Below are 14,598 nucleotides of genomic sequence, written 5' to 3' on the forward strand. Positions count from 1 at the left end.
GACACGGTAGATAGTTTCTAGGCAGTATTTTGACTGTAATTGTGTTTTCAGACTGCATAAATCATTTTGTTTTTTACCATATTCCCATGCTTTCTGAGGGGAATACATATTTCACTGATTTCATGTTTCAAAGTGCAGAACAGCTTCATAACACAGTTATCTAAATAAATTCCCTCTAGTTTTAAATACTTTAAACTGAACTCCTGATCTGAAGCTATTGGTGTTACCTGGTGTAAATGATCAAACAAGGAGCAGGACCAGGAGTCCACTGGGCTTGAAGCTGTTCTCATAGACCTTGCCTGACTTTGAAATCTCTTTTCCTTTGTGTTTTTTACTCCTGAAAAAGCCATGATACAAGCAGAATTTAAGAGTTCTCTGGATGTTGAAGCTTCCTTAAGTGATACTTGAAAAATAGATCTTTTCAGGAACTGGACCTACTTTTCAGTAAAGACTGGTTGGAAAACATGCTGCTTAGCAGCTGTTTTCTTAATATTCTGCTCCTAATATGCTGGAATACCACTGCAAAATCCTGATTATGTTGTATTCATCTGCTGGTAAGGAAGAGCTATGCTTCAACATGTAGAAGGCTGTGTATATATATGTTTACTTAGATGAAACATAATTTACTGTTTGATAAAAATGTTGCTCTTAAATATGTGATTATTGATTATACTGTCTATAAATTTCCCATATATTTTATAAATTCATTATCATTCATTATTGTAATAACCTGATAATTTTTGACACTAATTTGCTTTATTATATTTCAAGTTATAAATCAAAGGTGATAAGTTTATTCTTGATTTTAAGACTGAATAAGGCTTTGAAGTGAAAGGAGCAGGAGTCTTGGAGATGACAGTTAGTAGCTTTATTCAACTGCTTTCTTGGATTATCAAAGAAAAGTTCCAGATATTTCAGTTTTTAAGGTTGATGAGCAAGCTGTGATAATGGCATCTTTTGAATCTTATTCATGATTTTAAAGATAGAAGCTATACTAATGAAAATAGTTACCATCTGTTCTAAGACATCTTTGTTATTCCCTCTCTGCTGCTTTCTTAATTCCCTCTGACTCTCAGTCCTCTAACTTCCCACATCTGTGCCTTGCTTAGATTACTGTCTTGCTCCCTCTGGGCCAACATTCTTCTCTTAAACACCATTCCTCCCAGAAATGTTCCCAAACCTATTCCCTCCCTATATTCTCTTAGCTAAACATTTGTCCAATTTCCTTTTTTGTTTTAGTTTAATTATTTATTTGGTACAATATAAGTTCCTTTGGTCATAAATGAGTTTTCAGTGATTTTAACAGGTAACTGAAATGCTAGATGGAAACTGTCTTGGTAGCAATGACTCATTTACAGCAAATACCATCTAAATTTAGTATTCTCCCCTCTTATTGGTAGTTTAATTCTGTTTCCCTGCTCTTCACCATGTGGTTCTTCTGGCCCCACTCCCAATAATGTGCAGTTCAGTGTTATTGTAGCTTATTTTGTGAGTAATTTTTTTCCAGAGAAGCAGCTAAACGCAATTGTATTCAATGATTATAACCCAGGCCAGAGCACAGCAAGATCTACAGCACTTGTAAAAAGTTACTATGTCCACAAGGACATAGTTCTACAAGCAGTGTGTCGTGCAATAAGGAGTGTGTAGAAACCTTAGAAACACGGTAGCTCATGGTGGAAGTTGCTTGCATTTGGTGTAATTTTAGTAGGTCTGTGATTCCTGATAGACACCTGGTTCATTCATGAGTAATGTGTGCCTGTTATCTTCATGTGAGCAATTCCACAGAAACTCCTCAAGTAAAGATTTGTTTCACATCTCTCTTGTGAATTATTTCTATTAAGGACTGGGTATTTAAATTAAAACAAATTAATTTGAATCACCATCTTCTGTGAGTTAAAAGGTGTTTTTGTTACGATCTTGTGTGTGATATTACATTATATTATCATCTTTGGAATGACCCCAAACTTATTCATACCAGTGTTTCACAATTGCAATTACGCATGTTTATAAGATGGAGAGAGCATTAAGAGATAATTCCAGAATTCTGGCAAGTGTGGAAGGCATTAATTCTTTAGCAAAAGCTTATGTGTATGCAGTAACACTCATTTACAAAGCCACACACCAATTTTTCATACTTCTTATAAGGGAACATCGTCTTATGTGCATGCAATTTATGACTAGCTAAGGATAATGGCTAAAAATATAAAGCTATCTACAGATAGTCATTTACTCTAATAAACTGTTGCTACCCAGTCATTGTTCAACCATATCTTTAGGCATAACAAAGTTCTTTATAGTATTAAATTTTTACTACTCTTTCAATGCTTTTCTATCAGTTTAAAACATTAGGATCAGTAATATTACATGTTAGTGTTTACAATGGTACTATCTATACCAGAGAGCACTTAAGACCAACTGGTAATGAATTCAGTAAACAGAATTACTAGTCAAAAATAACAAAGATCATTTAAATATCAAATATTTCAAATAATAAGGAAATGTAGTTTCAGCACTTCCTTTTGATGTAATCTTGATTTCCCAGACCCAAATTATTATTTCATCCTCTTACCTCAGTATTTATCTGAGTAGTTCTGAAAAGAGCAAGCCAAAGTGCTATCAGATCCTCCCTAATTCTGTGCTGAATTTGAATTGCTTTAATGCACAGACCACTTTTAAAGTGCCTAATATATTGCCTAAGCTAGATACAGCCTCACTGTGCAGCCAGGCAATGTTTTGTTTGGGCTACACTAAGTACTGGGCTTTCTTTTAGGAAAAGATTAAAGAGACTTGAAATCATAAGATGCAATAATACTGAACTGCACATTATTGGGAATGGGGCCAGAAGAACCACATGGTGAAGAGCAAGGAAGCAGAATTAAACTACCAATAAGATGTGAGAGTACTAAATTTAGATGATATTTGCTATAAATGAGTCATTACTACCAAGACAGTTTCCATCTAGCAGAACTCTCCCCCTCGCCCCCCCCCCCGTCCCTGTTCTGTGCACAGGTCGATATTAACCCTTTTCAGTCTATCAGGTTTTCATGAAAAAGAATCGAGAACTACAGGCTGGTCAGCCTCATCTCAACACAGTCTCACATAGCATCCTGTAGCCAAACTGAAGATGTTCAGTCTGGATGGGTGGACTGCAAGGTGGGTAGAAAAATGGTTGGACTCTCGGGCCAATAAGAAAATTGGCTATTGGCCAAGTTAGTGGCCAATAGCTAGAAGTCTGACAGGTGGCTACTTACAAGTGGCAAGTTCAGAATGAATAAGACACACGTGCTCTTCATCTGTCCATTATCCAGTCACCACCACATCCATGTCTGCAGGTTAGAGGTCTACACTAACTAGTTAGTTGCTAGCTACCCTTTCTTAGAATCAGTGGAAGTTAATAGGTCCTTCCAGGGCATAATTTGTTCCACCATAAAGTAGGCACCTTGAATAAATGAATCATGATGTGAAAGTAACTGTTTCTCCATAGGAGAAGTCCAGACTAATCACTTCAGTTGTATTGGTCAAGGTCATGGTGTGTACACTGCTGAGATGAATCTCAGTGATGACTAGGAAAGATATAAACATGACTTGTGCCTTTTAAGGAGCAGGAAGGAATCTCTACTTATTTTTGCTGTCAAGATAGACCTACATCTATCTATTTCACTCTGTAGACCAGTGTATCTTACTGCTACTGAATATAGTAAAATATGTGTATTAGCAAGTTGGGAACTGGTCTAGAACTCACTGGGACACTTCTTAGGACATCTGCTTAAACGTATCAGTCTCTGGAATGTTAGAAAGTGAAGAGAAGCATAGAGGCCTCTCTAGACATTTTCCTGTTGTATTTTCTTAGCAAATGACTTGCTATTATCAATAGCTATTTACACAAGAAAGAATAATTTGTGCAGTGACCTTTCCTGCATAACTCTGTAATAAAGAAGTGCTTCTAATATTTACAGAATTAATGCTTAACTGTGAAACGGAAAATATACTGTTAGTACTTACTGAATGGCAGCTGGACTATTCAAATATGACCATAACAGTAAAAAATTAGCATGTGTATAGCCCTTTATATCACCAAAACTCCTTATAAACATTCATTAAAATGCTTCCAAAACGGTGAACAAGAAAAATAATTTAGACTTACCCACATTTAATCTGCCTGTGACTTCCCCATTTGAATTGCGAGCATTCACAGTCACATTGTGAGTAGACTGGAGAAGCAGTGATGAGTCCTAAAGTATGGAGAAAAAACTGCAGACTCAGCAGAATAAGTAGAATTGTAGATAAATTTCATTGTTTAGTCTAGTGTTTATATTAACTCAATCACTGAGAAGAGCTTTACAGTTACAAAACCATCCATAGATATCATCAAATAATTTGGACAAGTACTTCTGATTATCTCAACTACATTAGATTTAAAATTCAAGAAAAGTTAAAGAGAATCCTTCTCAAGTGACCAAAATCTGTATTATTGGCCCAATGAACACAGTTGCTAATATTTCATCTTTTGAAAATAACGACTTAAGTCCTAGATTTACTATGTTTCTATACAAAATTGAGACTCTTAGAAGACAGCCATTTAATTGAAGTGCAAGTACCTTGCACACTTTGTGCTTTTGTACTATCATAGTAACTTGGTCAGAAGCATGCATTTGAGCTCTACCTCCTCAATAGTCCATACAGCCTATATGCTTTGGCTTGATTTAAGCACTTGGCACTGACTCTTCTGGCAAGGAAATTCAAACAGTTGTTGATAGGGAAAGTGGCAGGTTGACTAGCTCAAACTTGACTTTAGTAGATGAGAGTACAGATGAGAGTGCATCAGCCTGAATTAAATCGTCTTCTTGTCTCCCACACCTTTGGAACTGTGTCAGCAGACTGAGCAGCATTGCATGCTCATCCGCATCCCCATGCTGTAATTCAAGCCTCATTCATCCTGTGTTGTTTCACTTCTGATTCTCCAGAACATCATAAACCCACATATGAAGATCACAAAACAACACACTCATATTTAACCTAACTCTTCTTTGCCAGTAAATTTGTGTTTTAGAAAAGGCTTAGAACATTAAAGAAACATGACCTCATGAAAGATTAAAGGAAATATAATCAGTTCCAAACCTTTGTAGCTGGCAAGTTAGCTAAAGAACAATGTAAATTCATAGGTTGGGTACAATAGGACATAGGAAATGTATAAGTTCAAGTTAAAAACAAAAAACAAACCCCAAAGTTGTACAATTACATGGAAGAGAGTATGACCAACAGAAGGAGGATGTTTTGGCCATTCTGTGTTGAACTGAATGAAGTATATAGTTGAGAGAGACAACTGCCAAACCCCTGGTGATAAGTGTCCATGCTACCACAGGCTAACTCTTAATTTATTGCAGAAAAGCCAACAAATTAGGTAGCAACTTTCAATGCCCTCTCAGAGCCTGAGATCACAGGAAAAGAAACCTAATCTGACCAGATGCATCAAAGGCTGAGCAAGAACTTCTCAGACCTCCTCCGATTTCATCCACTTCTCTGCCATGGCCCAGGAGAGCTCCAGTGAGTTTGAGGAGTACCAGAAGGTTCAGGAGCAAAGAAGAAGAGTTGGCCCAGGGAAGGGAGCACATGCATCTCACCCAGGGAAAGGAGCTATGAAGAGGGGATACAACAAAGTACACCATCCTTGAAAGGACACTAGCCACATGTCATTTATGGACTTCTCTGTCAACCCTTCTAAGATCTCCCTTCTCAACCTCTATTCAAGCACCATCCTTCCTCCCAGCCTACTAGCATGAACTTCAAATCCTGCATCAGTCTGAAAACAAGTATGTGAGATGTTCTGCAATGAGGCAGGGCAAAACACACCTGGCAATAAGCAATTGCAGCTGGCTGCATCACAGCCAGGACACTTGCAGAGCAATCAGAGTATGCCTAATCATCATCTTGTGCTACTTATGGAAGCCAGGGCATGCCAAGCAGGTGTAACTGGCATCATCATTCATCTCTATCACACCTCACAGCAGTCCAGACTAGCTATGGTAGGCAAATCAAAACTGCATGTCATTCTTACACTACAGCAAGTATGGAACTACTTCACTAAAAATATCCAGATGTGCTAACTCATGGCTTGGTGTTATGCTCATCAGACTCCTCCCAGGCGAGTTTCCGTTCCTTATTCCCAGACCTCCCCCTTAAACCCTCTGTACTTCAGGCCCATCAGACTCTCCCTCCTAAACCCTGGTCCCGAGGAGCAGATGAGTAGCTGTCTTGAAAGACCTAGCAGCCCACTGTGCTCCATCACATTAGATATAGGGTGAGTAAGGGAGTAGACTCATAACATGGGAACTGGCAGGGGTCATTTGGGAGTGTCTAAAACCTTTGTGGGGACAGGAGTGAGTGGGTTCATCTTATGTTTTTCTTAGACTTACTAGCTGAATTGTCTTTAAATGAAGCTGATTTAGAGGGAGACAGTCCTGACCCTTGTCTTCACTTGATTTTAAGTATGAGAGACTAAAAGGCTGATCACCTTCACCTGGATCAGCAAATTGCAACAAATTGGTAGACTTAACAAGAGTGGTGAGGGAGATGATTTTTGTAGCACAGGTGCTTTCATATTGAAAATTATTTTGCAGGTGCATAACCAGAGCTCTGTAACTGATAAGAGTGCCTAAGCAGATCTGAGTTTGTTAAAGTAGCGGGAAATATGTAATTTGAAGTGGGTATCAACAAGCTGCTTGTTTGTGACTTCAAAGGGAATACTCACTCATCCCTGGATACACAGTTTCTAGCTACTGGAATATTGTCAACTATCAAACCAGTCTCTGTCACACAGATGGCTTCAGGTACTTCTGGATTTAAGCCAGACTATGCAGACTGAAGCTAGACTATGCACACCTTTAATGGCTATGCTCTGAAAATCATTCCTGAGTGACGTTCCCATTGTAATTCAGTGTTTAGAGTATGAGATAACATGAGAACTTTGAATAAATTTTATATGAAAAATTGTATTACAAACACATCTAATAACAGTGGTAAAAGCAATACACACTGTGGAGTCCACCTTATACCAACTTAACGGTAACAGATTAGCATGGTGTGGAGAAGAAAGGTCAAAAAAGACTATTGGTAAATATATTACACTTAAATACATGTGTCAAATGACCCACAAAGGTAGGAATCTCTATTACACTTATTTGATTGCTGTTGGTTGATTTCAAAAATAAATTAGTAATATTGATTTTAAGTGCAAATAAACCGTATTCTGGATCTGCAGTTTCCACACATGTTGTTGACTAATTACAACTAGTAACATATTTCTAAATGCTCATTCTCTATCTTGACATGAATATGTATTAGCTAAGATGCAAAGGAATTGCCCACAACTCTGTTGGACTCATAATGAAGGCATAAACTTGTAATAGGCTCCAGAGATGATGCACAGCAAGTTGATTTTCTGCTGCATATTTTCTTAGCACTTTGGAGACCTCATTAGGTGAGAAAAGCTGTTAAGAGACTGCAAGGAGACAACTATTAAGGCAAGGAAGAAAGCTGCTATGATAGCCATGAGTGGCCCAATTCTCTAACAGAGGAACTTAGGAAAAGAAATCATAAAAAATAAGCAATTTTATGAGAATAAATGTATAGAAAGGCACCCAAGAGATCAAGCTGCAGGCATTTAATCCTCTAGAGAGTTAAAATACTTTAAAAGGCAAACAAACAAGTAAAAAGACCTGATGAGTTATCAGTTCATAGGGGGCAAGACATCCTGTAGCCTGAAGGCTCTAATTAATGCGTGCTACTAATGATCACAATGGATCATAAGACAGCTATGTTTATATTAGATGCTGCCACACCTCTCTTCCTATATTGTACCAAATGTATTAAGAACTAGCAGGAATATTAAAAGAGCACAAAAAGTAGCTCAACATTGCAAAAAGATTTTTCTGGGCAGAGGGAATTCTTAAGTATTAGCTGTGCTGGTTTTAAAAAAGTTACATGCCATACTGGATAAACAACCTTGAGGGAAATTCTTTTAAGCACATAAATAGTGTTCCCACTGCTTATGAGACAGAAAAGAATAAGAAAAGAATACAGCGAAAGGAACAAAAAGGAAATACAGATTTAGTGATGCAACTTCATTCTCTAAATAAGAGCTGTTCCTGGAAATATTTATTGAAGAAAGAGGGAAAAAGAAAACTTAATAGACAAAAAAAAGTTGATATTGCTGAATTTTAGTAATTTAGCATTTTAACAATGTCATCCTAACACCAATATCAGCCATGTCTTCTGATAAACTTATTTACATTTCTTTTGCTATAGAGATACAAACACTTTTTCCCTACTTTCAGGAAAGACACATATTCACTATTCTTCCTAATGGATCTGGTAAGGATGGTTATATGTTTTGAATAATGAAAGAGCCATATTTTGCTCTTGCTGTCATTGAACAGTACTTTACTTGGTGAAATTGTCCCATAGGCTGATGATATTGCTCATGAAATATGGATTTGTTCTGTGAGAGTTTGAGTGACAGAAAACAGTTCTTAGAAGTATTTGTTTCTTTGACCAGAAATAGATTTTGCTCTACAAAAAATTCACCTGAGTTAAATTCAAAATTAACCTGAATACTTCAAAACCAATTCATCATCTCTTTCTTTATCAAAACACATTACTACAACAAAAATCTTCCATACCATACCAATTCTCATTGCTAATTTAAAATCAGTCTGCTTGTGAAATATTTTCTCTTATCAGGTATGTTATTTCTCTTTGCTAACTCAATACTATTAATAAAAAATTCTATTTAAACAAAATTCAACACTAAATCTTTCCATTTAGTCTTTCACATTTTTTGTGTGTGTGTGTATATATATATATATAATATCATACATTAAGTATCTGTGTCCTAGAAATTACAAAAATGGAACTTATTAGCAGAACTATGACTTTTCCAATAGAATCCACTAATTTTAGAGGTATTTAAACTATTCTCTAAGCATTCATTGGATGAATAAACAAAACAAGTGATTTCACAGGGAAACAGCCATAAAAAGTAGTCTCAGTAAAAACATTGCAAAACTTTCTATAGCACTATTAAAATTTTAGCATTGCTTATGTACAGTGACCATAATAATTTCCTTATAGGCAATTTCTTATGACATGCCTAAGAAAAAAATGTTAATTCTGCCATAGTATCTGAGCATTGACCTTGATCATGTTTATAAAATATTTGCTATGTTCTTCCATCATATATTCAATAGCATATTTATATGTATCTTCACAATATATTATTAATGGCATGCAAAAAATGTGTATATATATATATTTGTGTGTGTGCGTGTGTGTGTGTTTTTTCCTGATAGGTGCCTGGACTTAGCCTAAATTCAACTTTTCGTAAGTGCATTATGTTTATTTTAGCATTATCAAAAGATTATCCACTTACCACTCGAGAATGAATTTCTTTGGCATAAAGAGGGAATAAGAATTCTGATTCCCCTTCCAGACGAAGACCTTCTTTTGTAACACGCAGATGTCCCATTCCAGTCTAGGGAGAAGATGCATGAATTATGTATGTTTTAGTATTGTTGCTGTATTTATTTTTTGTTCATTACATAAATGCAACCACTCCAGAGCTCCTTGCCTCCAGTCTACCAATAAAGACACCTGCACTAATGCATTTAAAATTTTGACAGTTCCTCATTTATTCCAGGAATATTTTTATTTGAGAAATTGTAGCTTTCAAGAAAAAGGTGCTGAAATAGGGATATTTTAAAGTAAATTTTAAATTATTCTGAGAAAAAAATGCAATATTACAGAAATTAACTTAAAATAAAGTACAATTTTAGTGGTCATGCTCAAATACCCTTTGTGCGTTCTTTCTGTCACAAACAATAAAATTTTACACACATGAGTACTCACATAAAATAAACTTTATGATCATTTCTCAAGATCTGTCCTATGAATGGTATATTTTACAGGAAATGCAATACTTCTGAACCTATTAAAGGGAAGAAGAGGGATTTTTATTTTCTCCCCTTTTCAATACTTATGTCTTTCTTTTTAATTCATTTTTTCTTTCCTTGGTTTATTTTTTCCTCCTCTACCTCTAGGTCACGGCCCCTTGTCTTATACAATCCTATTGCTTTCTCTTTTTGTCATCTGCTGTCAGTTTTTCTATTTTTCTCATTCTCTCTTAGTCTCTTCCTCCTGATTCTAGCCATTTCACTTTCCAACCCCTTTCTGTTTTATTCTCTATTTTCTTTCCTTCTCCATCATCATATAATTGATAAGGTGAAAAATGCAGTGAGGAATTCCTTCAGTAGGTACATCTGAGGACTCTCAGGCTTCAGCTGAGGGACATTTCACAGGTATTTTGCTAAATCGTAAAGGGCTTCCCCCTTGCTACCCACTATATAAAAAGTGAGAAAAAACTTGGCAAAAAATATTCCAACACTGCAACTCGGCTACAAACAAAAATTTCCGAAGTACAAACTGTCACAAGTTACAAGAAATAAGTGGGAGGGCTAAATAACAAGCAAAACAAAATTCAAAAAGTATTTCCACTCCAAATTTCTTCAGACTGTTCTTCATGTAAGAAGAGAAGAGGAGGTACATGGTGTGTCACTAATGACACATCAACAATCTATTCATACAAGGAGTTATGCCTACCACTGAAAAAAAGTTTCAGCTTTAAGAAACTTTGATTATTTTTTTAGTTATTGTATGTTTTCTCCAAAGAGATCATATATAATGGGAAACATGTCTAAGCAGACTTCAATGAAAAACTTTTGCTATTTTTATTTAAACAGGCTTGCAGAGGGAGAAAGAGAGAGAATCAAAGAAGCTTTGCTTAAATTACATGAGGTAAGAAATAATCAAGTCAACAGTTCACTCCACTGGAGAGTACAACTGCAATTCCTCCTCAGCAGAGGTTTATTTAAGGAAAAAGGCTTTTTTAATAACTATTTATGGAATCTGTTATTCAGATCATATTGAGAGATTCATATCTGTTAAATATTTTACTGCCTTAAAATATATAGTGTACTGCCTTGTTTCAGTTGAGTTAAATAGAATTTCTAAATTCAAGACAATGCAAAGCTTTTAAAAAGTGCCTAGGTATGTACTGATAAATCTCATGAGGCAAAACTAGAATAATACTTGTGAAGAGCCCCCCTATGGCTTTCATAATCACAATTATTAGGCACAACTGAGTGACTTCTAAATGTGTTTTTGAAGTAAAGAGCATGATACTATTCTTTTCTAACTTGTATTTCAAAATAGAGATCATTTCAGCCAATAAAAATTCATAGGTTTTAAGACAAGCACTTTCAAAAAATATGACATGAAAATATCAAGATATTCTAAATAAATACCACTGAGAACTGACTCTCATTTAATTAACCGAAATTAGGATTTGATTATCTTCTCTGATCCCATGCCTTTTCCCATCAGGTGGAAGTAGATTATATAGTCTCTATAATTTCTAACATTCTTTTATCAAATTCTACAATATATTGAACTTCATCAGGTTTAAACATGGTTTTCACATTTTTCCTGGAATACAAGGAACTAAACAAACAGTATATTATAGAATAAATGTAAAAATGGTATTGACAAATCTGAAATTTAAAAAGGCAGAGCAAGAAGTAAAACTTAATTCTTACTCTGAAGCACATCAGGGAAAATAACAAACTCCTGGGTGGCAATCTCTGTCCTGCCTTTGGCTTTGCCAGGTAGGAGTTTTTAGCAGAGACAAAAAACTATAATTGATGTTGTAAAAGAAGATTATGCAATTTACTCAGCACACATTTTCTAATAGATTCAGATCTTGCAGTAATTATTATTCTTAAAATGCCCTGTAGACAATAGGATGTCTTTTACACCAAGAATAATACACCACGTGGCAAAACTTAACATTTCAACTTATAGATAAGTTCTTGTTTTTTCATCCATCCAGTCAATCACTCAGGATTAGTTTGTGCTCAAGTATGTCCTGTCTTCTTCATCAGATACTTCACTTAATTATTGACACAATGTTCTTGTTCTCACATATCTGAACTAAGAGTCTCATCATCCATTCTCATCATCTGACCATTTATGAAGTTCATAAATATATGGAAATTTAGACTTGGGTTACTTGCATAAATTAATGACTGACCAATGAACTCTGTAACATGCATGAGAACAATAAAAATGTGCACTTTACTTCTATCAACTTTGTGACCTATAAACAGTTATAATTCCCTTATTACCACAATGTCTGAGCATGTCATGATTTTAAAGTACTGAGTTTTGCAGTTCTGCGAGATGGGAAAATTATATTATCCCCCTTTTATAGTTGGCAAATAAAAGTTATATGAAATGTAAAAGAGAAGGTTCTAGGATAAATAGCCATCCTAAAGCACTGAGATCCAAAGATAAATTCCAAAAAAAGGAAGATTATAATAATTACACATAATGTTCTCTCAGCAACCACTCTGCCTCTTACATTGCAGCACACACAGTTTAGGAGAAGCCAATTATTTTTTACTGAGTACTGTTACTTTCTCACTGATGAACAACCCTGATCCTTTCAGTTTCAAGGATGTGGTTCTATTCCTATTCAAAGCGTTGAATAAAAATATTTCTATTGATTTGAGAAAAGGACCCAAATGTAAGTTAGATGCAGAATGTGATGCAGTTATATAACAAGCTATTGATCAGGAAGAAAAAGTGCTTCATTAAACATACTGGATGTATCGTAAATCTGGACTCCTGCTATCCTGATGCTGATGACCACCACTGCTTGAGTGTGCTGGCCCTTAGCTCTAACACATTGTTGCATTTATCACCATGAGACTCTGTGTTTGCTAATTACTCAGATAAAGCCGTCAGCAAGGTTTCTATACAGGACTGACCTGTATAGAACAGGAGGATGAATTGATTTATCTCTGTAGATACTGAGCAGATTTTGCTATCGCTGCAAGGAGTTGACTGATGTGGGAACTACTGGCAACAGCCAAACCCTGAGGCACCAATGATGCAATTTGGCATTAGCATTCACAAAGGTGCAACCAGCTGCTCATTTCAAAACTGCTATGCTGTTTCTAATTGGAGTAACAGGGTGTACTTAACAGTAGTAGAAGCTTTTTTTTTTTCATTATTTGAAATGTTCTTAAGGATGTAAGTGCTTGTAGAAACCAAGACTAGGGCTTCTTCAATAAATTCAAGCTCTGAGTGGATTCAAGCCCCATACAAGCTCACCAAAACACTCTGAGTCAGAAATCAAGTTCTAACGGGCATTTGGCAGATATTCAGCCAGTTGTCTAGATAGGGGTACTCCAAAACACCTGAAACGAGTAGCAACCACTGCTAGAATCTTAGTTAAGACATGCGGTGCTGTGGAGCATCTGGATGGAGGACTATTTTGGATTATCATTCTCTTAGACTCTAGAACATGATAAATGTAAAATTATTTTCCTCTGAAATAAGGTTAAGCAGTTCCATGCTCCACAAAGCCAGTAGAGAAGCATAGTATGTTCACAAACTGTAGGAAGGCTCTGAAGTTTCCTTCAGGGAGATGTAGAAGACTGAGTCCTTCATCAGTACCAAAAAGTTCCAAAAGTCATCCTGATGGGCCTGGTGGAATGGCTTTCTTCTTATGGCTATGAATATCTGTGTTCTGGAAAACTGAGAAAGGACTGGAGAAAGCTAGTCTGACAATACTTGTATGGCTAGCACTGAGAGCTATTTTGTTAAAGCTGAGGATGCAAGAACTCTCCCTCTTTCACATGCTGTCATAGTGAAACCTGCTGCTCCAGCTTATGACCAAAACAGTCACATGGAAAGAGATATACAGAGATGGGACTATTCAGAGTGGAAACCAGTAGCTGCAGGTCTAGGTCTCTTGCACATACAATGGCTTGCTTTTTCCTGATGGTATCACTGCAGCTGAGTCTCATGCAATTTATGGCTTGTGGACTCAAAAGAGCATCAGATGATATATTTGGGATTTATCTCCCAAGCCATTATAATAATGTAATGGTCCATCTGCTGTAGGCACATGGCCCTTAGAAATGAGGATGGTGCATGAGGAACATTCATTCAGTTTATGATGAATGTTTCTAGCCACCCAAATAAAACTAATAACCATAACTTGCATTTTCCTTCCAACACAGAAACTGGCACACATGGGGGCTCACTATACTGGGTCAACCACTCTTGTTCATATATCATATCATCACTGTTTCTGCATCTTTTCAGCATGCTAGGCTCAACTGCAGTCCTTACTCTCCTCTAAATGGTCCTGGTCTATCAGCTAAGAACTGCAAAGGAAGTTGTGTATTTTCCCCTTTTGGAAAGAGATCAAATACTAAAAAGACAGACAAATCCATGTTAGGATGGTTGACACAGTTAAATTTTAAGACCATTCAAGCATTAGCTTTAACACACACTCAATTCAAATGAAAGTGGTTCTTCTCTCAGAAGTTAATAGAATATTTGATTTGTAATACCTGTTCCTTGAATATTCCAAATTTTCCAACTATTAAGAGTCCATGCATAATGTAGTCACTGATGAGAACTGACAAAGATATTAACTTCAGAATAGATAGGATGCAGCATTTTCATTCAGAT

At 36.1% G+C, this 14,598-nt stretch overlaps 1 protein-coding gene across 1 annotated transcript in view; it reads right to left on the reverse strand.

Moving 5' to 3' along the window:
* SGCG (sarcoglycan gamma) overlaps window positions 1-14,598 on the reverse strand; it is a 97,500-nt gene that overhangs the window by 43,711 nt on the left and 39,191 nt on the right. The window contains exons 3-4 of the mRNA XM_026065920.1: window positions 9,428-9,529; window positions 4,145-4,232 (exon numbers count right to left, since the gene is read on the reverse strand). Coding sequence (XP_025921705.1) covers window positions 4,145-4,232; window positions 9,428-9,529 — 190 coding nt within the window. The remainder of the gene's footprint in view (window positions 1-4,144; window positions 4,233-9,427; window positions 9,530-14,598) is intronic.

The sequence above is a fragment of the Apteryx rowi genome, unplaced genomic scaffold (assembly GCF_003343035.1).
Source record: "Apteryx rowi isolate R43461 unplaced genomic scaffold, aptRow1 scaffold_233, whole genome shotgun sequence".
In the NCBI taxonomy this organism is placed as follows: Eukaryota; Metazoa; Chordata; class Aves; order Apterygiformes; family Apterygidae; genus Apteryx; species Apteryx rowi.